The following is a 22,555-nucleotide window of genomic DNA, read 5'->3' on the forward strand; positions in this document are numbered from 1 at the left end:
CTGGTGAAGCCTCAAGTCCTTTATCTCTCCCTTGCACATTCCAGAAGGGATGTGCCAGTTGTCTTTAGGGAACACAAATGAAATTGATATTGTCATACTCACCGTGGTCCTCTCTCTCCATCTCTGACTCCCAGCCTTTCCTGCCTGCTCCTTCACTAAAGGGCTACCTCCTCTTCCACTAGTTCTTGGGACCAGATTATCCAGGGTCACAATGGCTGCATCTGAAAATTCTTCTCAGAGCCCCTTTGCCGATTTGGCACCAGATTTAAATCTGTCTCATCTCACTCCAGGAGCTTCCTGGAGCAGCCCTTTCTCTTCTTGTCTGAATTAGAAGTCCTTTCTTTTATTGGGACTCTTGTCCTGTGTCACAGATTTATCAGACCATACTCTAATGCCGATTCTCATTTTCTATAGTAGGAATTGTGTTGGGTTGCTGTAAAGGTGACACTCGGGAAGGAATTTAAATAAGTGAAGCAAGGAGCAAATGAACAACCGAGATGTCCTGCTTTCAAACAGCATCCACCTTTGAGAGTATTAACCAGTGTGTAACAATGAATAAAAGCACATTCTTTTTGCTCTTCTTTAATACAGAGACTTGAGTGGATTTCATCCAATTCTGATTGATTAAAAACAATGCCATTGCTTTTGTATTCCAACAGGAAATATGGGATGTATTAAATCAAAAAGGAAAGACAATCTCAATGACGATGAAGTAGATTTGAGGACTCAACCAGTACGTAATACTGACCGAACTATTTATGTGAGAGATCCAACGTCCAATAAACAGCAAAGGCCATTAAGTAGACTAGTCTCAGGGGAGAAATCCCACAGCAGGATCGGAGCATGGCTGTGCAGTCTAAACCCCAATCTTTGCATGCCATATATATATGTGTGTGTATATATATATATATATATAGTGTGTATATATATATTGTGTGTATATATACCTGTATATATATATATATATATATATATATATATATATATTACACAGTCCCCAGATAATTTTATATGCTCTATAACTTAATCCTATGAAAAATGTGTAGAGATTTTAGGGATAATCTGGCTACTTACTAGATGATAAGTAGATCTTGAGTAGCATTTTCAAATATAGAGAAAAGTATCTTTAATGCTGCTAATGAAAAAACCCCAGACCTCTGTGACTCAGGATAGATGTTTTGGGGACGAAGGATTTTCTGGATTTAAACCAGAATTTAAAACATATGCTAGCTAGTGTGTCTTTGGGGTATTACATTTTATTCCTTATCGCCTTTTCTTCAACTGATTTAAAATAGTACAAAGACATTATGATGTGTTATATTGCAGTAAAGGTTAAGAGAATGCATATCTGATTCTGCCTCAACACTTTATACAGGTGTGCCCATTAGAAACTTTATGAGTGATGTGCTACCTGCTGTACTTGGAAAAGAAGTGATGCCAAATTTTAGGGACATAGGGGAACTCAGAACTTAGGATAGCTATAACTAAATCTGCTTTACTTTGGAGCTTGTAACCTGGCAAGCAATTTCTCATTGGATGTCTGTATGCATCCTCTTACCCAGTTTCCCTCCCCCCACCCCCCGAGACAGGGTTTCTCTGGCTGTCTTGGAAATCATTCTGTAGACCAGGCTGGCCTCAAACTCAGAAATCCACATGCCTCTGCCTCCCAATTGCTGGGATTTAAGGCATGTGCCACCACCGCCCAGCTCCTTACCCAGTTTTAATGGACTGTCTTGGCATTTAAACTGAAAACAAGTTATTCCAGTTTAGCCCAAATGCCTTTATTATCAGTTTGGCAGGCATGGTGGTTCACACCTGTAATCACAACAAGTTGGCAGCAGAGGCAGGCAGATCTGTGTGAGTTTGAGGCCTAGCCTGGTTTACATTGCAAGTTCCAGTACAGCCAAGGAAGGCTATATAGTGAGGCCCTGTGTCAAAAAACAAAACAGAATTTGCAGTTTCTCCAGTTTGCTCTATGCTTTTAAATCGCTTGGCATTTTAGAATACATTGTCATTGTCTAGTGCGGCCGAAGGCTATTGGATAGCCCATCTCCTTAGCTATAACCTATCAGGATCAACTGTCATCACTTAGACTGCTGGGTCAGAGTTAAAGAGAGGTGAGGACTGATGACTTCATTGTGCTATTACGTTCTTTTATATAGTGTTTGTGTATAGATACATTATCAATATATCATGTAAAATTGAACATAGAGGAGTTGGAGAGATGATGTGATTATGAGCAGTGGCTGCTCTTCCGGAGGACCTGACTTCAATTTCCAGTGCCCACATGTCAGACCACAACCATGTGTAGCTCCAGTTCCAGGGCACCTGACACCTCTTCTGGCCTCTGTCTGTACCACGCACACACATGGTGCACAGATATTTGTGCAGGCACAATGCCTATCTTATAAAAATAAATTTGAAAAAGAAGTATAGAAAATGTATCAACACAAAATGAATAAGATTATTTAGAGTACTAGTAATTTGGCGATGATGAATACATACCAATATAAATTTTTTAAAATATTTTTTATTATGTATTTTCCTCAATTACATTTCCAATGCTATCCCAAAAGTCCCCCTATCCTCCCCCCTCCTTCCCTATCCACCCATTCCCATTTTTCATCTCTGGCGTTCCCCTGTACTGGGGCATATAAAGTTTGCATGTCCAATGGGCCTCTCTTTCTAGTGATGGCCAACTAGGCCATCTTTTGATACATATGCAGCTAGAGTCAAGAGCTCTGGGGTACTGGTTAGTTCATAATTTTGTTGCACCTACAGGGTTGCAGATCTCTTTAGCTCCTTGGGTACTTTCTCTAGCTCCTCCATTGGGGGCCCTGTGATCCATCCAATAGCTGACTGTGAGCATCCACTTCTGTGCTTGCTAGGCCCCGGCCTAGTCTCACAAGAGACAGCTATATCAGGGTCCTTTCAGGAAACGCTTGCTAGTGTATGCAATGGTGTCATCGTTTGGAGGCTGATTATGGGATGGATCCCTGGATATGGCAGTCTCTAGATGGTCCATCCTTTTGTCTCAGCTCCAAACTTTGTCTCTGTAACTCCTTCCATGGGTGATTGTTTCCAATTCTAAGAAGGGGCAAAGTGTCCACACTTCGGTCTTTGTTCTTCTTCAGTATCATGTGTTTTACAAATTGTCTCATATCTCCAGTATACTAAGTGTCTGGGCTTATATCCACTTATCAGTGACTACATATCATTTGAGTTCTTTTGTGATTGTGTTACCTCACTCAAGATGATGCCCTCCAGGTCCAACCATTTGCCTAGGAATTTCATAAATTCATTCTTTTTAATAGCTGAATAGTACTCCATTGTGTAAATGTACCACATTTTTTGTATCCATTCCTCTGTTGAGGGGCATCTGGGTTCTTTCCAGCTTCTGGCTATTATAAATAAGGCTGCTATGAACATAGTGGAGCATGTGTCCTTCTTACCAGTTGGGACATCTTCTGGATATATGCTCAGGAGACATATTGCGGGATCCTCCGGTAGTACTATGTCCAATTTTCTGAGGAACCACCAGACTGATTTCCAGACAGGTTGTACAAGCTTGCAATCCCACCAACAATGGAGGAGTGTTCCTCTTTCTCCACATCCTCGCCAGCATTTGCTGTCACCTGAATTTTTTATCTTAGCCATTCTGAATGGTGTGAGATGGAATCTCAGGGTTGTTTTGATTTGCATTTCCCTGATGATTAAGGATGTTGAACATTTTTTCAGGTGTTTCTCAACCATACAGTATTCCTCAGGTGAGAATTCTTTGTTTAGCTCTGAGCCCCATTTTTTAATGGGGTTATTTGATTTTCTGGAGTCCACCCTCTTGAGTTCTTTATATATATTGGATATTTGTCCCCTATCTGGTTTAAGATAGGTAAAGATAATTTCCCAATCTGTTGGTGGCCTTTTTGTCTTATTGACCGTGTCTTTTGCCTTGCAGAGGCTTTTCATTTTCATGAGGTCCCATTTGTCAATCCTCTTTCTTTCAGCACAAGCCATTGCTGTTCTATTCAGGAATTTTTCCCCTGTGCCCATATCTTCAAGGCTTTTTCCCACTTTCTCCTATATAAGTTTCAGTGTCTCTGGTTTTATGTGAAGTTCCTTGATCCACTTAGATTTGACCTTATTACAAGCAGATAGGAATGGATCAATTTGGATTCTTCTACATGATAACAACCAGTTGTGCCAGCACCATTTGTTGAAAATGCTGTCTTTCTTCCACTGGATGGTTTTAGCTCCCTTGTCAAAGATCAAGTGACCATAGGTGTGTGGGCTCCTTTCTGGGTCTTCAATTCTGTTCCATTGGTCTGCTTGTCTGTCATTATACCAGTACCATGCAGTTTTTATCACAAATGCTCTGTAGTAAAGCTTTAGGTCAGGCATGGTGATTCCACCAGAGGTACTTTTATCCTTGAGAAGAGTTTTTGCTATCCTAGGTTTTTTGTTATTTCAGATGAATCTGCCTATTGCCCTTTCTAATTCGTTGAAGAATTGAGTTGGAATTTTGATGGGGATTGCATTGAACCTGTAGATTGCTTTTGGCAATATAGCCATTTTTACAATGTTGATCCTGCCAATCCATGAGCATGGGAGATCTTTCCATCTTCTGAGATCTTCTTTAATTTCTTTCTTCTGAGACATGAAGTTTTTATCATACAGATCTTTCACTTCCTTAGTTAGAGTCACACCAAGATATTTTATATTATTTGTGACTATTGAGAAGGGTGTTGTTTCCCTAATTTCTTTCTCAGCCTGTTTATTATTTGTGTATAGAAAGGCCATTGACTTGTTTGAGTTAATTTTATATCCAGCTACTTCACTGAAGCTGTTTATCAGGTTTAGGAGTTCCCTGGTGGAATTTTTAGGGTCACTTATATATACTATCATATCATCTGCAAAAAGTGATATTTTGACTTCATCTTTTCCAATTTGTATCCCCTTGATCTCCTTTTGTTGTCGAATTGCTCTGGCTAGGACTTCAAGTACTATGTTGAATAGGTAGGGAGAAAGTGGGCAGCCTTGTCTAGTCCCTGATTTTAGTGGGATTACTTCAAGCTTCTCACCATTTACTTTGATGTTGGCTACTGGTTTGCTGTAGATTGCTTTTATCATGTTTAGTATGGGACTTGAATTCCAGATCTTTCCAAGACTTTTATCATGAATGGGTGTTGGATCTTGTCAAATGCTTTCTCCTCATCTAAGGAGACGATCATGTGGTTTTTGTCTTTGAGTTTGTTTATATAATAAATTACGTTGATGGATTTCCATATATTAAACTATTCCTGTATCCCTGGAATAAAACTTACTTGGTCAGGATGGATGATTGCTTTAATGTGTTCATGGATTCGGTTAGCGAGAATTTTGTTGAGTATTTTTGCATCTATATTCATAAGGGAAATTGGTCTGAAGTTCTCTATCTTTGTTGGATCTTTCTGTGGTTTAGGTATCAGAGTAATTGTGGCAAAATAGAATGAGTTGGGTAGAGTTCCCTCTACTTCTATTTTGTGGAATAGTTTGTGCAGAACTGGAATTAGATCTTCATTGAAGGTCGGATAGAACTCTGCACTAAACCCATCTGGTCCTGGGCTTTTTTTGGCTGGGAGACTATTAATGACTGCTTCTATTGCTTTAGGGGATATGGGACTGTTTAGATCGTTAACTTGATCCTGATTTAACTTTGGTACCTGGTATCTGTCTAGAAATTTGTCCATTTCGTCCAGGTTTTTCAGTTTTGTTGAGTATAGCCTTTTGTAGAAGGATCTGATGGTGTTTTGAATTTCTGCAGGATCTGTTGTTATGTCTCCCTTTTCATTTCTGATTTTGTTAATTAGGATGTTGTCCCTGTGCCCTCTAGTGAGTCTAGCTAAGGGTTTATCTATCTTGTTGATTTTCTCAAAGAACCAACTCCTCGTTTGGTTAATTCTTTGAATAGTTCTTGTTTCCACTTGGTTGATTTCACCCCTGAGTTTGATTATTTCCTGCCGTCTACTCCTCTTGGGTGAATTTTCTTCCTTTTTTTCTAGAGCATTTAGATGTGTTGTCAAGCTGGTAGTGTGTGCTCTCTCCAGTTTCTTTTTGGAGGCCCTCAGAGCTATAAGTTTCCCTCTTAGAAATGCTTTCCCTGTGTCCCATAGGTTTGGGTATGTTGTGGCTTCATTTTCATTAAACTCTAAAAAGTATTTACTTTCTTATTCCTTCCTTGACCAAGGTATCATTGAGAAGAGTGTTGTTCAGTTTCCATGTGAATGTTGGCTTTCCATTATTTATGTTGTTATTGAAGATCAGTCTTAGTCCATGGTGGTCTGATAGGATGCATGGGATAATTTCAATATTTTTGTATCTGTTGAGGCCTCTTTTGGGACCAATTATATGGTCAATATGGAGAAGGACCCGTGAGGTGCTGAGAAGAAGGTATATCCTTTTGTTTTAGGATAAAATGTTCTGTAGATATCTATTAAGTCCATTTGTTTCATAACTTCTGTTAGTTATACTGTGTCCCTGTTTAGTTTCTGATTCCATGATCTGTCCATTGATGAAAGTGGTGTATTGAAGTCTCCCACTATTATTGTGTGAGGTGTAATGTGTGCTTTGAGCTTTACTAAAGTGTCTTTAATGAATGTGGCTGCCCTTGCATTTGAAGCATAGATATTCAGAATTGAGAGTTCCTCTTGGAGGATTTTACCTTTGATGAGTATGAAGTGTCCCTCCTTGACTTTTTTGATAACTTTGGGTTGGAAGTCGATTTTATTCGATATTAGAATGGCGACTCCAGCTTGTTTCTTCAGATCATTTGCTTGGAAAATTGTTTTCCAGCCTTTCAGTCTGAGGTAGTGTCTGTCTTTTTCCCTGAGATTGGTTACCTGTAAGCAGCAGAATGTTGGGTCCTGTTTGTGTAGCCAGTCTGTTAGTCTATGTCTTTTTATTGGGGAATTGAGTCCAATGATATTAAGAAATATTAAGGAAAAGTAATTGTTGCTTCCTTTTATTTTTGTTGTTAGAGTTGGCATTCTGTTCTTGTGGCTGTCTTCTTTTTGGTTTGTTGAGGGATTACTTTCTTGCTTTTTCTAGGGTGTGATTTCTGTCCTTGTATTGTTTTTTTTTTTTTTTTTTCTGTTATCGTGGAAAGATAATGTGTGAATTTGGTTTTGTCGTGGAATACTTTGGTTTCTCCATCTATGGTAATTGAGAGTTTGGCTGGGTATAGTAGCCTGGGCTGGCATTTGTGTTCTCTTAGTGTCTGTATAACATCTGTCCAGGCTCTTCTGGCTTTCATAGTCTCTGGTGAAAAGTCTGGAATAATTCTGATAGGCCTGCCTTTATATGTTACTTGATCTTTCTCCCTTACTGCTTTTAATATTCTATCTTTATTTAGTGCATTTGTTGTCCTGATTATTATGCGTCGGGAGGAATTTCTTTTCTGGTCCAGTCTATTTGGAGTTCTGTAGGCTTCTTGTATGTTCATGGGCATCTCATTCTTTAGGTTTGGGAAGTTTTTTTCTATAATTTTGTTGAAGATATTTGCTGGCCTTTAAGTTGAAAATCTTCATTCTCATCAACTCCTATTATCCGTAGGTTTGGTCTTCTCATTGTGTCCTGTATTTCCTGGATGTTTTGAGTTAGTATCCTTTTGCATTTTGTAGTTTCTTTGATTGTTGTGCTGATGTTCTCTGTGGAATCTTCTGCACCTGAAATTCTCTCCTCCATCTCTTGTATTCTGTTGCTGATGCTCGCATCTATGGTTCCAGATTTCTTTCCTAGGTTTTCTATCTCCAGCGTTGCCTCATTTTGAGTTTTCTTTATTGTGTCTACTTCCCTTTTTAGGTCTAGTATGGTTTTGTTCATTTCCATCACCTGTTTGGATGCAGTTTCCTGTTTTTCTTTAAGGACTTGTTACTCTTTAGCAGTATTCTCCTGTATTTCTTTAAGTGAGTTATTAAAGTCCTTCTTGATGTCCTCTGCCATCATCATGAGATATGCTTTTAAATCCGCATCTAGCTTTTCCGGTGTGTTGGGGTGCCCAGGACTAGGTGGGGTGGGAGTGCTGCATTCCGATGATGGTGAGTGTTCCTGATTTCTGTTAGTAGGATTCTTACATTTGCCTTTCGTCATCTGGTAATCTCTGGAGCTAGTTGTAATAGTTGTCTCTGGTTAGAGCTTGTTCCTCAGGTGATTATGTTAGCCTCTATCAGCAGACCTGGGAGACTATCTCTAGCCTTAGTTTCAGTGGTCAGAGTGCTCTCTGCAGGCAAGCTCTCCTGTTGCAGGGAAGGTGCCCAGATATCTGGTGTTTGAACCTGCCTCCTGGCAGAAGTTGTGTTCTACTCATCAGAGGTCTTAAGATCCCGTGGAGGGTCCTGTGGGGAACTTGGGGGTGTCCAGAAACTCAGCGTGAAAGAGGGAAAATTACTGAACACCTGAACTTTTCCTGAACTCTCTTACCCCTCCCATCCAGAGACTGTTCCCGGAGCACTCCTGAACTTTTTACCCCAAGGTACCCCCTCCCAATTGGAAACTGCTCCAGGAACATTTTTTAGATAAGGGGTCTCCTGGAAAAAACCTAGTCCTACCCCTCCTAACTGAAGACTATGCCAAGAACATTTTTGAGATAGGGGCCTCCTGGTACTATGTTCCGATAGATCGAGTACATTGCCAAAATATAGGACACGACCCCTTGGTTATGTAAAGCCCCTTGGCAGAACACCTTGGTGACGTAAAACTTGTACTTTTCCCCTTACCCTTCTCCTATAAAAGCCTGTGAAAATTTGGGCTAGGGGCCGAATCTCCTCTGCACCTTGCAGGCTGCATGAGTTTCGACCCCAGATATCTGGTATATGTGCTTTTTGTATGCTTTCTTGTCGTTGCTGTATTAAATCTTACTCTCTATACATCTTAAGTTCGGTCTCAGTGTCTTCTTGGGTGCGCGGCTGACCCGAGGCTTGAGTAAGTGTCTCCCTTTGGGAGTTTTGGAGTCTTTCAAGCGCACCACGAACCCAGTGCTGGAGTGGACTGGAAGGGACTTGTACCCCTAATCAGGCCTGGTTTTCTGCTTCCCTAGTTAATGCAGTCTCAGGTCCCGTGCGATTGGATTGGAGCAGATGCTGTGTTCCACTCACCAGAGGTCTTAGGATCCCGTGGGGGATCCTGTGTGTGTCCTTGCGGGTGTTCCGAGACTTCCCGGGCCAGGAACCCCAGTGCTGCAGTGGACTGGAAGGTGGTCAGATGTCTGGAGCCCGAAAAGGGCGCTGCCTCAGAAGCTCTGTGGCTCTCGCCTGTCCCAGAAGCTGTACTCTTCTGTGTGCACACTCTCACCTGTGCAGACTACTTTTCGGCGGAGTCCCTAAACCAAAATGGCTCCCGCCATTCTTCCCAATATAAAATTTAAAAGCAATTTATATAAATATGGATATAGAGTTATATTCTCAAACAAATGTGATGAATGGAAGGAAATGTAAGAGTAAAGAAAAGGTAAAAGGTAGTTTTCTGGTAGACTTCAAAGTTCTCATTAAAAGTTCTGTTTATTTCTTGAAGCAAATGCTGCAGTTTTTAAATGTGCTTTAAAAACCTAAAAAAAAATTGTTTTGTTTTGCTTTTTTTGTTGTTTGCTTGGATCTGGTTTTTTGTTTTGATTTGTTTTGTTGGTTTTTGTTTGTTTGTTTTGTTATTTTTTCCAGGTGTTATTTATTTAGGAAAGCAAAGGAGATTCGTTTTAAAAAAAACTCAAATATTCTTTGTAAAAAAGATTACAAGTAGATTGGAAAGCAACCATGAGTGTATTTAAAATCTTTCAGTTCCCTGATGCTCACCAGAAAAAAAAATAGTTTAGGTCTCCTGTGGCCATAGGTGCTCTCCATGGGCTGCTTGGCTTGGCCTTATCCTATGACCATAAGCAAGACTCTCAGCCTTTGCCACATGTGACAAATATATGCTCCCAGTTGATTACAAAGGGCTCTACAAGGAAGTGAAGTACAACTGTTCAAGAGAGAGCTAGAGTGATGTCCTGGGGGCCACACGTACATGTTTTAGTCTTACAAAAGTGTTTTAAGATGGGCTGGAGACCTTCAGTGCACATATCTCAGGACTAGCGTAGCCAGCCAGCAGGTCGCATATAAAAATGTGCTGCAATTGCTGCATTGTAGACTAACCTCTCTAGTATTTGCAAATCAGCTTGCTGCTTTCAAAACTATTTAATTTATTATCTAATTGTCTCCTCTAATTCATATAAAATAGAATGTGATTCTTAATTATGCAACTGTAAATGACTAAATCAGCAATATACAACTGCTTTAAGTCTTGGATGTTAGTATGGATCCATGATTGCCCACTCCTTCAGTCCCTTCCCTCAGTGAAATTGAGATTTCAGGGGCTCACTTTCAGCAGAAATTTATATTTTAGTATAAACCACTTTGGCCATGTTTTATTAAACACTCACCAAAGTGTTAGTAGCCACTCAAGGAGAAGCAGAGGGATAAGGTGGTTTAAAACCTGAGCCCAGGCAGGGCCTCCTTAGAAGAGGTCACCAGGCCTTACATGCCCCCGGCAGTGCTCTTGTGTGGAAAGGGTTTAGAACAGAAGGTACCTTGTGTGATGCATCCTGCTGCAGCCATAACTGGGGGATATGCCTGGCCCTGGACAGAGTCACTGTCAGACAAGAAAGCCTAACTTGGTTGAGCTTATGTTTATCTGCTAGTGAAAGGTCTGATCAAATGTTTAACTAAGTTCAGGAAACATGGAGATGGGCTGCTGACAACCTCTAAATGTCACCAGGGTAATGTCACTCCTGTGTGTGCTTGTGTTGGCCCTTCCTACTGTTTGATTTCCATAACTGCTGTGCCTCCAACATTTAGTTCTTTCTAGGCAGAAAGAGGCACATTGTACCACAGCCCTACCCAAGCAGAGAGCTTATGGAATGACACTCCACCCCCTCAGCATCGCAGAGGGCTGTGAGTCTAGAAGCAGGGATCGCACTGGGCAAACTGACACCCCAAAATATTAGTCTCCTGTTAAAAACATGAGAAACAATCCTCTTACAAGTGTCGGCATCTCGACCCATCTCGGGAAGCCTACCCACTCAGTCTGCTGACACACACCAAGGGCTACATGTTCAGGAAAAGCCCTGAAGCTGACTCGCAGCTAGGACCCTGCTAATGACATCATCAAGTATGAGAGCCTAGCCAGGAGCCCTGGCATCACCCTATAGGGTTTTTCTGTTTGGCTCTTCTTTCTCATTTACTGGCTGCACATCTAAACCTCACTTGCTGCTGTTAGGAAAATGATATGCATGCGAGAAAAAACTATGATCATGACTTTTGTTCCTCCAACAAATACTCTTCCATAGGTTCCTGAATCTCATCTTTTACCAGGACAGAGATTTCAAACAAAAGGTATGTTTCCTTACCAACATAATTCATATTTTGTTTGTCATTGCGGAAAAGTACACATAATACAAATTTATCTCAGTTTCAGTCACTATTTTCAATGTCAAGTTCTGAACAGGAAGTACACATTGCTGTGCAAGCGTCACCAGCGTTCATCATAGGAGGTTTTCAGTATTCAAGTGGAACGCTGTCATTAAACACTCACTCATTGCTCTCCTCTCACTTCTGCTCTGGGTAGCCACCATTACACCCTCTGTCCTTATGGATTTGATTCTATGTAAGACATGCGACTGGAAATATGGTCTTTGTCATTTTGTACCTGGCTCATTTAACTTAAGTTTTCAAGGCTCATCCATAGTCCATTGTGTGTCAGAACTCTAATGCTTTTTAAGGCTGACTATTCTGTGCATATGTATATTCTATTTTGTGTATATGTCACATTTTGTCCATTCCACTAATGGACACTAGAGAGACTTCTGCCTATGGAGACCATAACAGTGTTGCCATGATCATGTGCACGTCCTTTCCTAAGCATGGTTTTGAAGTTATGGTAGATTGCTGTAGGTATTGGTATACATGGGATGTGCATGTGTCGTTTACAGGTGGGAAGCACAGAGCTTCTCTCCATGGCCCTCTCTCCATTGCTTCCTCTCTTCCTTTGTGTTTATGTTGATAAGTTTTGAAGGGCTCTTCTTGTATCTTTTGTTCTTAGATCCAGAGGAGCAAGGTGACATTGTGGTGGCCTTATACCCTTATGATGGCATCCACCCAGATGACTTGTCCTTCAAGAAAGGAGAAAAGATGAAAGTTCTGGAAGAGTAAGTGTGTCCAGGTCCCAGCAGCAAGTTGGTCCCAGCTCCTGCAGGCTGCTTGCTTCAGCACCAGAAGAAGCAGAGCAAAAGGAGCTTTCATTTTGAGGGTGGTGGTGGGCCCTTCCTACTGTTTCTTGCACCAAGGACAGGCACTGTTTCTTTCTTTGCCAAAATGCTACCTAAGACGTTTGGCTGTGTGACATGCTACTTAAGATGGCCATTGTAGAGTTGGGAGATAGCTCAGTCATAGCCTGAGTTAGTTCCCTAGGATCCACATTTTAAATAAGAAAACACTGGGAATGGTGGTACTTTCTTGTGGTGGTACAGCATCGGGGAGGTGGTAAGAGCTTCCTGAAGGCTCTCTGGCCAGCCAGTCTAATCTGCTTAGGAAGATCCAAGCCTATGGGAAAAAAATCTATACCAATACCTAATGTATGCCTATACCTAATCTATACATATACCTAATCTATACCTATTCCTATACCTCCATCTATACCTATACCAATCCATATCTATCTAGAGCATCTGAAGAATGACTATGAGGCTGTCTTTTGACATGTACACACATGTTCATATGTGATACATATGCAAACACAAGTGCACACACACACACACCATACTCACCACAATCCTGTGACTTAGATACTGTCATTTCCATTTTAAAAGTTAAAATTCCCAGGAATAGACTGAGTGACTTTTCAAGGTCACAGAGCTATCACAAGAAAGGGCCACGTTTAGATGCAACTTCACACTGACACTGGGTCAGCACTTGGTGCCTTCTCTTCAGTAAGGGGTCTCCAGTCTCTCCCTCTATGGCAGGTCAGGGTCAGAGCTGCTTTATGCAAATTCACTACAGAAAGGAAGTTGGACTTAAAGTGTTCAGACTTCCTTGTTCTCCCTTCTCACTGCCCTGTGGCCTGACCAGGGTCACACAGGGGCCAAGGAAACGAAACATCCAAGCAGTTACAGGGAATCACCAAGGTAGCTGAGCAGGACTTTCAAATGTGTCTGTAGTATCACATCCTTAGAAATCATATCACCTGGCCCATGAGCCTGGTCTATGCTATATAACCGCCCTCCGTACTTCAAACCATCTCTCAATGACTTCCCCCGTCTAATACAATATGGTTGTGATTGTTACAAGAATAGCCTTATGCTGCACTTAAATGGAGAATAATAAGAAATACAGATATAAAAGTTTTAGGTCCTGAGAAGGTAGCTCAGTGCGAGAAAGCTTGTCTAGCACATGCAAGGTCCTAGGTTCAATACCGCTAAAAAAGTCAGTCTAAATATTTCAAATAATTCCCATGTCCAGTTTTCTCAGTTTGAGCAGCATACACAGGCTGCCTATGTGGTAAAGAGTTCACAGGCACAGCTCAGATTTAGTAACAGCCTGATCTGTGTGCAATCATAGAGGCTTTCAAGGACCAATTCTACACCACCCCTTCTGGAGCTCACTTGCTCCTTCTGGGCCTGGCCCTTCCTGCTTCTCCTTCCTGTTGCCCTCTGGGTTAGTATGGTATTGTGCAGTAGCATGTGAGGAGTCTTTCTTTCTCTTAATTACTTTTGGTCTATTTATTTATTTTTGTTGTTGTTTTTTATTCTTGGTGCCTATCTCTGGGTAAAGTGGATGTTTGTACAAACAAGTATATAACACATGAATTTTAAAGTGTCTATTCCCTTCACTCCCATTGCTATACGGATCCTTTAAAACATTTCTTAGGCACCTGGGGAAAGGAGAAGTGTTTGGCTTTGATAAGGTTGGCCATTTTGCCAATTCTCTTCTATGGGGCACTGCAAGCCACATTGAAGTTTAAGGATGATTTTTTATTTTTACACGTGTCACTAAATACACTTTTCTATGAAAAGGAATATACTTTTCCCCTTGGGTTTAGGGGTTTCAGGAATGCTCCCTCTTGCCTTCAGTCTGCAAAAGAAAGACCTTAGGAAAGTTGCCATTACAACTCTTGACCTTGACTTCTATTCCAGGCATGGGGAATGGTGGAAAGCTAAGTCCATTTCATCAAAGAGAGAAGGCTTCATCCCCAGCAACTACGTGGCCAAGGTCAACACCTTAGAAACTGAAGAGTGAGTCCTATTGCATGGCCATCCTGGTGTTTCTAAATGCTACATAGGATTGCATATTTTTGTATTCCTGCCGCAACCCCTATGAAATGTGAACATGTCTTCACAGGTGGTTCTTCAAGGACATAATGAGGAAAGATGCAGAGCTACAGCTTCTGGCACCAGGGAACAGTGCAGGAGCTTTCCTTATCAGAGAAAGCGAAAATTTAAAGGGTGGGTACGTGGTTAAAGACTATACAGAAGACTGCTTAGGGGTTTGGGCAATCTCCTTAGATGTAGATCCTAGGGCCTTGGCATGCTAGGTAAGCATTCTGCCACAGAGCTACAGCAATAGCCGCAGAAAATCATTTGAAAAACGATTCTAGAAAGAATACAGTAGATTCTGGGAGTGAAGGGGTTATTTGTGTTTGGTTTTGAAACAGAGTCTCCCTATGCTTGACTTACCTGTAGCTTTATAGGCAGACCAGTCAGTAGGTAGAGCAGGCAGGCTGCCTTCAAACTCAGAGATCCCCTGCCTTTACCTCTGGGGTGCTGAGATTAAAAGCTTGTGCCACCTCACTTAGATGGTGTAACTTTAAATTTGTTGTTGGCGTTAGTGTTATTATTATTTGTGTGTGTGTGTGTATGCATGTATGTGTGTACGTGTGTGCATGCCTGCCTGGCAAGGTTCATATGTGAGGGTCCTAGGGCAACTTTGCAGATCAATTCTCTCCTTCCATCATAGGCTCTAGGGATTGAGTTCAAGTTTTCAGGCATATACAGAAAGCTCTGTTTACTGGCCTAGCCATCATGCAAACCCCTGACAGTAAAGTTTTGTATTTTGATTGCCAATAACAACTCAAATGTTAAACGGGAAACTGCTGTAATTATGGCCAGGTCATACTTCCTGTTTTGTTGTGTTATTATGAAAGTGAATCCTAAGCGTCAAGAGGAAACTCAAAATAGATTTCTATTCAGCTAAATGATTTTGGAAAACTATGGTGAAGAAGAAAAGTGATATATTGCCTACTTGTCTAGCAAACAAATTGCTATTGTCATTTATCAAGTCAAAAATTTAAAGTACCTTGTATTTTCCCTTTGAGGCCTTGGCTAGCCTGGTATTAGCCTAGATTCACCTGCTTCTGCCCCCCACATGCTTGGGCTAAAGTCATCACTGCACATGGCTGCAGGGCTTTCATGTGATGAGTTTGTATTTGTATGTTTCATGGTACAATGTTTATCACAGCGTGGTATAACGTAGACCTTATTAATAACATATGAACATGCCTTCTCTTAACTTTTTCCCACAGGAAGCTTCTCTCTCTCTGTCAGAGATTATGACCCTCTGCATGGTGACGTCATTAAGCACTACAAAATTAGAAGTCTGGACAATGGTGGCTATTACATCTCTCCTTGGATCACTTTTCCCTGCATCAGTGACATGATGAAGTATTACTAAAGTAAAGTCAAAACGGAAGGCGAAGAGAGGCAGATTATCTTTATAATGATTAATGTAAAGTGACGGGTACTACTTTATAGAAATTGTTTCCTTCAGGTAATGCCATGGGTAGCACTCTACAAGTAGTTTTAACTTAATATAGATACTCCTTGACTTCCAGTGATCACATGTTCTAATATGTCCATTGTGAGGTGACATATTAAAAGTTGAAAATACATTTCATTCGCCCTATCTTCTGAACACCCTAGCTTAAGGTAGCCATCAGTGAGTGTGCTCAGGTACTTACATTTCCCTACAGTTGGACAGAGTATATCCCCTTTATAACCTCTGTGTGCTAGTGGCTCATGCAAGTTGCCAAGTACTTGGAGGTGAACACAGGTTGGTTGTGTAGACACACTTTCATACTGTGGTAAATAGGAAACATTGAGCAGAGCGCTGTAAGTGGGGGCTATCACTACATTCACAGTGAGATTGCTGCTGTGGTAGTCAGGGCCTTCTTGCTTGGTGCGAGTTACTTAATGTCTAGTGCTCCCTCCTTCCTGTAGAGGAAAGTTTATATTATCTTTGCACAAGGCATACTCTTAATGTGTGTAAATATTCAAAGTACAAGATATACAGATCCATGTCTCTGAGTGTAATGCATGTATGTAAAACTATGTGCCCATGGTAATTGTGAATATCATAGCACTATGGGAATATTTAAATGTAGAAAGTCAACGCCTCCTGCCCAGTACCTGTATCTGCCTGGTGAAACTCACCTATGTGGCCTTAGGTGCATTCATTGTGGCTGTCCTTGGATGCGGGAGCTGCTACTGTGGCTGGTTCCTCCTGCCTGTTCTCAGGGGCTCTACGAGAAAGCTCATTGAGGGTTTACTTAGGACCCAAAGCATGGAGCAATGTGCTGTGTGGAGAGTACAAGGGGCTCGCTTGTGCAGCCCTCCCTTCCTCTCTCACTTCCATTCACTTATGCTCTGACTGCGGGGCTGTGGGGAGGGGCTGTGGGCGCAATCCTGTGGGCCTGTTCTGAAGTACTGGGGTAGCCTAACTACATTCTTGGCCATGTACCACTGAGCTTATGAGGACACAGGAATCAGAATACCTTTTGCTAAGTGTGACAGCCCATCACTGTCTTTGCTGGTCTTGTTTTGGTATGCTGGTAGCATTAATAAATAAAATAAATATTTCAAATTGTCTTCTGGTAATTTTTAAAGTTGTGATTAATCGAAAGGTATCTCTATTGGCATTTTAGATGGTGTCAGGTTGGACATTATAAAAATAACAGCTTATTCAAGATTTACTATATAGACACGTGTAAAATAAAAAGAATGTACCATATTGGTTCTGTATCAGAACTCAGACAGCCAAGTGTTTTCAAAAGTATCTGTATGAGCATGTGCAGATGACTTTCTTGTCATCCCCTAAACCATACAGGGTTACAACATGGTGATTACATTGTATTTGATAATATAAGTAATCCAAGCATGGTTTAAATAAGGTGTGCATACAATGTATTACATTATTTTATATAAGGGACTTGGTTTTGGAATTTAAGAGATCCTGGCATCCATCTGCCATGACTACAGACTATATTGCTTATATTACTTTTTTTCCTTTCTCCTTCTCTTTTTTCTTTTTCTTTCTTTCTCCTTTACCTTCTTTTTACATTTATTGTTTGTGTATGTTGGAGAATCCAGCATTGAACCTAGGTTATTAAGACTTGACAGCAAGCTTTCTTACCTAGTGAGGCATCTCTGCAGCCCAGCATGCATTCCTTAACATTTGTTCTTCCTTTCACCTTAGAGCAGTCTGATGGTCTATGCAGAAGACTGGAGAAGGCATGCATCAGTCCCAAACCTCAGAAGCCATGGGATAAAGATGCCTGGGAGATCCCCCGGGAGTCCATTAAGTTGGTGAAAAAGCTCGGCGCAGGGCAGTTTGGGGAAGTCTGGATGGGTGAGTGTTCAACAGTGTCCCACTCTGGAGGGGATGCTAAAGGGTTCTAGCCTCTGCCAACCACTGAGCTAGGCACTGGGCCACTCAGGAGCATAATTTCTTGCTTTCCTGTCTTGGGCCAAACTCTGTCTGCTTTGATGCTTGCTCAGTGCTTACAGATGTGGAACTCAATACTTCCTTTCAGGATAGAAACATGGGTACTTGCCCAAATCCTCTCTCCTCTCACATCCATCTCTCATCCTCACGCTCTGGGCAAACCCTTGAAGTCTCAACTCAGTGAAAGCTACACTCAGGCTTAGGACCTTTTTTGTTTCTATAAATATTTTTTGAGATAATTGGCATTCAATATGATTGTAAGAAAGAACACAGAAGGGGCAGGAGAGATGGAAATATCAGAGGTGAAAGAACACTAAATACTCTTCTAGCAGACCTGAATTAACTCCTAGCACACGGGGCAACTCTAACTGCAGTTCCATGGGATCTGATGCCTTCATTCTGGTCTCCTTGGGTACCTACCAGTCATGCACTTATGTGTAGATATACATACTGGCCATGCACCCAGACACATAAAATAACATTTTAAAAAAAGTAGAGAAATGCCAGGTCAAAGTAAAATAGCAATAAAGTTAAGAAACAAGTTCAGTTAAGAAAGAGAAAGAGAAAGTGGGAAGGAAGGAAGGAAGGAAGGAAGGAAGGAAGGAAGGAAGGAAGGAAGGAAGGAAGGGAGGGAGGGAAGAAGGGAGAGAGGGAGGGAGGGAGGGAGGGAGGGAGAGAGAGGGAGAGAGAGAGAGAGAGAGAGAGAGAGAGAGAGAGAGAGAGAGAGAGAGAGAGAGAGAGAGAGAGAGAACAGAAGTGAAGGAATATGCCCCACAAAAGCCTGAACAGGAACATTCATGCATGCATTACTCATAATAGCAGGAAAATGGTGTAGAATCCCAGCATTTATGAGAATAAAGCAGGAGAACTTTAAATTTGAGGCCAGCCTGGGCTGCATGGCAAAACTGTCTCAAAAACAAAAGGAAAAGCAACCTGAATCTTTACCAAAAAGAAAATAATAATAATGTATAAGCAACAGTTGTTATAGCCAAAGAATAAAGGCTGGTATTCGTGTAACATAGATGACCCCTCGGAAGGAGGTGGTCACACACAGGGCTTGGGGGCGGGGGCGGGGGGTGGTATCATTCCATGTACTCATGGAATGTGAAATGCCCAGAACAGGCAAAGCTACAGAGACTGAAAGTAGGTGCCTGGTTGCTGAGGGAACTCTTTAAGAATTAATGGAAATGTTTCAAAGTAGCTTATAGTTACAACTTCACAACTATGACTAATTGTATGCTTGAAATGGACAAATAGCATAACATATGAGTTCTGTTTCAACAATGCTAGCTTGTATGTGAAATAAACAATATTGTGAGTTTCCGGGTACCACTTATTCAGTCCTGAACAATATCTCATGAAATTCTTGCAAAATATCACTACTAAAATATTGGCCTCAATAGTTTCACTCATTCATTCATTCATTCATTCATTCATTCATTCGTTCATTTGTGAGACAGTCTTGCTGTCCATCCCTGCCTTGTCCGGAACCCACTACATAGCCCAAGCTGAGCTTGAGCTCATATCAATCCCCCTGCCGAGGTCTCCTAGGTGCTAGGAGCCACCATGAAGCCTAATTGTTTATAAATTATGTTTTCAAGAGAGGGAGGGAGAGAATGAGAGGGAAGGGCAGGGGAGGAAGAACAAGAAAGAGAAAATATGACCTGAATGTGAGTTTGGCATCACAGTAGCGCCTGGAAGATTTCATCCTGCTGAACTTTAGCAGGTAGCAAGCACTGGGAGCAAAGCCAAAAGAATAGTGAGTGGGTGCAGGTGCTGTGAGTGTCAGCAGTCAGAGGTGCCCTGCCTCACCCCTCTGGGCATCGCACACCTCCATCCACCCATCTGAGCCCGTCTCTCAGCGAGACTATAAAGTTGCCCAGATATCGTTGGTTGGTTTTGTTCTTAAAATAATTGTTTGAATTGTTTACTTGCATGAATGTTTCCTTACATGTATGTCTGTGGAACATTTGAATGTCTGATACTTAAGAAAGTCGGGAGAGGGCACTGGATTCCCACCCCCACCACCTCAGCAGGACTTACAGATGGTTGTGAGCGCCTATGTCAGTGCTGAGTATGGGACCTCTGGAAGAACAAGTGCTCTTAACTACTGGGCCATCTCTCCAGCCCCAGGTTTAGTTTTTCATCTTGAAGGAACATAGGAACTAGTTTTTCACATGGGTACAAAACAAAATCCAGCCAATTAAAATGATATCATTAGAGCAGTGGGAGCGCACGCCTTTAATCCCAGCACTTGGGAGGCAGAGGCCGGCAGATTTCTGAGTTCGAGGCCAGCCTGGTCTTCAGAGTGAGTTCCAGGACAGCCAGGGCTACACAGAGACACCCTGTCTTGAAAAACAAACAAACAAAACACATGTTAAAATGATATCATTGTTAAGTGAGTAAATTTTAACTTTCGTTAATCACAATGTGTTATTCACAGACTGCCTCTCACATTAGAAGATCTAAAATCAGGGAAGAGATTCTCAGCTGTAACCTGCCCTTTGCAGGAAGAAGGCTGTTGGGATAAAAAGCGAAAGTTGTCTCTGCCTCAAGCTGTTTCCTCTTGTTTGTGTGATATGTGCATCTGCTGTGGGTGCCTTGTTTCCCCTCTGTATTGTTAATATTGCCAGAGATCTGACTGGACAGGGAGGAGGGAGAGGAAGAGACTTCTTAGAGCTTGGTCTCTGGGAGGCTTTATTTTAAGAAATGAAAATTTTAAATTGAGTTTTGTTTGATTTGGGGGGCTGGAGAGATGGCTCGGCAGTTAAGATCACTGACTGCTCTTCCAAAGGTCCTGAGTTCAAATCCCAGCAACCACATAGTGGCTCACAGCCATCTGTAACGAGATCTGATGCCCTCTTCTGGAGTGTCTGAAGACAGCTACAGTGTACTTACTATAATAAATAAATAAATAAATCTTTTTTAAAAAAAACTTTGGTTGGTTGGTTTTCCGAGACAGGTCTTACTATGTAGGCCTGGCTATCCTGGAACTCACTGTGCAGGCCAGGCTGGCCTTGAACTCAGAACTCCAACTACCTTTGCCTCCTAAGCACTGGATTAAAGGCACACACTACCACTACCTAACTGTCTTTTTTTTTTTTTTAAAGAGATTGATTTGTTTTTATTTTTTGTTTATGAGTGCTCACTGTGTGCATGTATGTTCACTATGCATATGTCAGAAAAGAGCTTCTATCCCATGGAATTGGAGTTACAGATGGTTGTGATCTGCCATGTGGGTGCTGAGAACGGACCCTATGGCTCTATGAGAGCAGTCAGGGCCCTGACCCGCTGAAGCATCTCTCAAGCTGATACATTCTTATTTAGAGGCAATTTAGTGAAAACTTGTCATCAGCCAACTTCCCAAATCAATTAAGTTTTTCTAAGGTAACTCTTCTTCCCATGGTGTATGTATCCCTTTTAGCAAGCCAGGAATTGCTAGAATTGAAACTTTCTCAACTTAATTTTTTTTTTTTTTTTTTTTGTGACAAAGTGTCACTCCACAGCAGTCCTTTGTTATCCTGACTTTAAAAAAAAAAATCTATCTAGAGCAACAATACAAATGCCTGTGACTCATTTGAAATTTTCAAATGACTGGCTTTTTGGTGGGTTCTGCTGGTGTTCTGGAGCTGCAGATACAGCTGTTAAGTCATGGCTGAATCCAAATTCCTTATCAGCATTTTCAATGTCTTTAGCAGCTGCACTATTTCCTGGCAACTTTTGCTCTGCCTCTGGAAAGCATATTTTTCATCATTTCAAAGGATGTAACAGTTTCCAGGCTCCATTGTTCTCGGGTTGATGAGTGGGAGTGACTTTGTTTCTTTAACTTTGATTCTAGAGGATGTAACAAGTCCACAGAAAAGCTATGGCAAGGATAGCAACAAGTAATTACAAAGACCACAGAAGAAACTTGTCAGATCCTAGAGTTCCTGTTGTCCCTTCTCTATCACAGCCTCACCTGCCCCCCGAACAGCTGCTGTTCTGACCTTTGTCATAATTCCCTGACTTTCCCCCTAGGGTTCTGGAAGTGAACATGTGCATGCAGGCAGTACTGTGGTGTCTTTTATATATAGTCTGACTACTTTTATGTATGGTACAGCATGTATCAAACAGAATAGTCCAGCTTTGTCTGGGCTTAATATTAAGGGGTTATGCTGAATGTATTCTCTTATTTCTTGTCTCTATTATTAGACATTTTAAGGAATTTGTCCATGTTTTGGGGTGCCAGAACAGTTAATGCATCTTCGTTGCTGTATAGTGTTGTTTGTATGTGATGCAACAAATACAGAATTTTCTTCATTCCGTTTTACAATCACTGGTGAAGTCAGAGTTAGTCTGGGTTGTGAACACTGATCGTAGTGCAGTTTTGGTGGTGCAAGTATGCATGAATTTTTTTTCTAGGAGTAATGGATTTGCCAGTCAGGCCTCCATATGTGTGGGGTCAATCAATGTTGGACAGAAAATATTTGGGGAGAGGGTTGCACTTATATTGAATAGGTACAGGGTTTTTTTTTCTTTATACCTAATAAATACAGTCTAACAACTACGTACATAGCATTTGCATTTTACAAGGCATCTTAAGTTACCTAGAGGTGATTAAAAGTATCCATGAAAATGTGCACAGGTTGGATGCAAATACTGCGCCGTTTATGTGAAAGAAATCCTTGGATTTTCATATGCTCCAGGGGCCTAGATCAATCCCCTGTGGACAATAGAGCTGGACCAATCCCTATGAATTATGTAGGGAAGACCACTTATGAATCATTGCTCTATGAATACTG

At 41.4% G+C, this 22,555-nt stretch overlaps 2 protein-coding genes across 2 annotated transcripts in view; both read left to right on the forward strand.

Moving 5' to 3' along the window:
- The first annotated feature begins 664 nt into the window (after positions 1-664).
- On the forward strand, positions 665-15,725 carry LOC110292087 (tyrosine-protein kinase Lyn-like). The gene is made up of 6 exons (XM_085839543.1): positions 665-733; positions 11,351-11,396; positions 12,103-12,208; positions 14,192-14,290; positions 14,397-14,500; positions 15,577-15,725. Exons 1-6 carry the CDS (start codon positions 665-667, stop codon positions 15,723-15,725), a joined length of 573 nt encoding a protein of 190 aa, XP_085695669.1.
- Positions 15,726-17,525: 1,800 nt separating this feature from the next.
- Positions 17,526-22,555, forward strand: part of LOC147004437 (tyrosine-protein kinase Lyn-like) — a 48,281-nt gene continuing 43,251 nt past the window's right edge. Inside the window, exon 1 of the mRNA XM_085839514.1 lies at positions 17,526-17,678. Coding sequence (XP_085695640.1) covers positions 17,675-17,678 — 4 coding nt within the window. The 5' untranslated portion in view covers positions 17,526-17,674. The remainder of the gene's footprint in view (positions 17,679-22,555) is intronic.

The sequence above is a fragment of the Mus caroli genome, unplaced genomic scaffold (genome assembly GCF_978045245.1).
Source record: "Mus caroli unplaced genomic scaffold, Mus_caroli_1 scaffold_6, whole genome shotgun sequence".
NCBI lineage: Eukaryota > Metazoa > Chordata > Mammalia > Rodentia > Muridae > Mus > Mus caroli.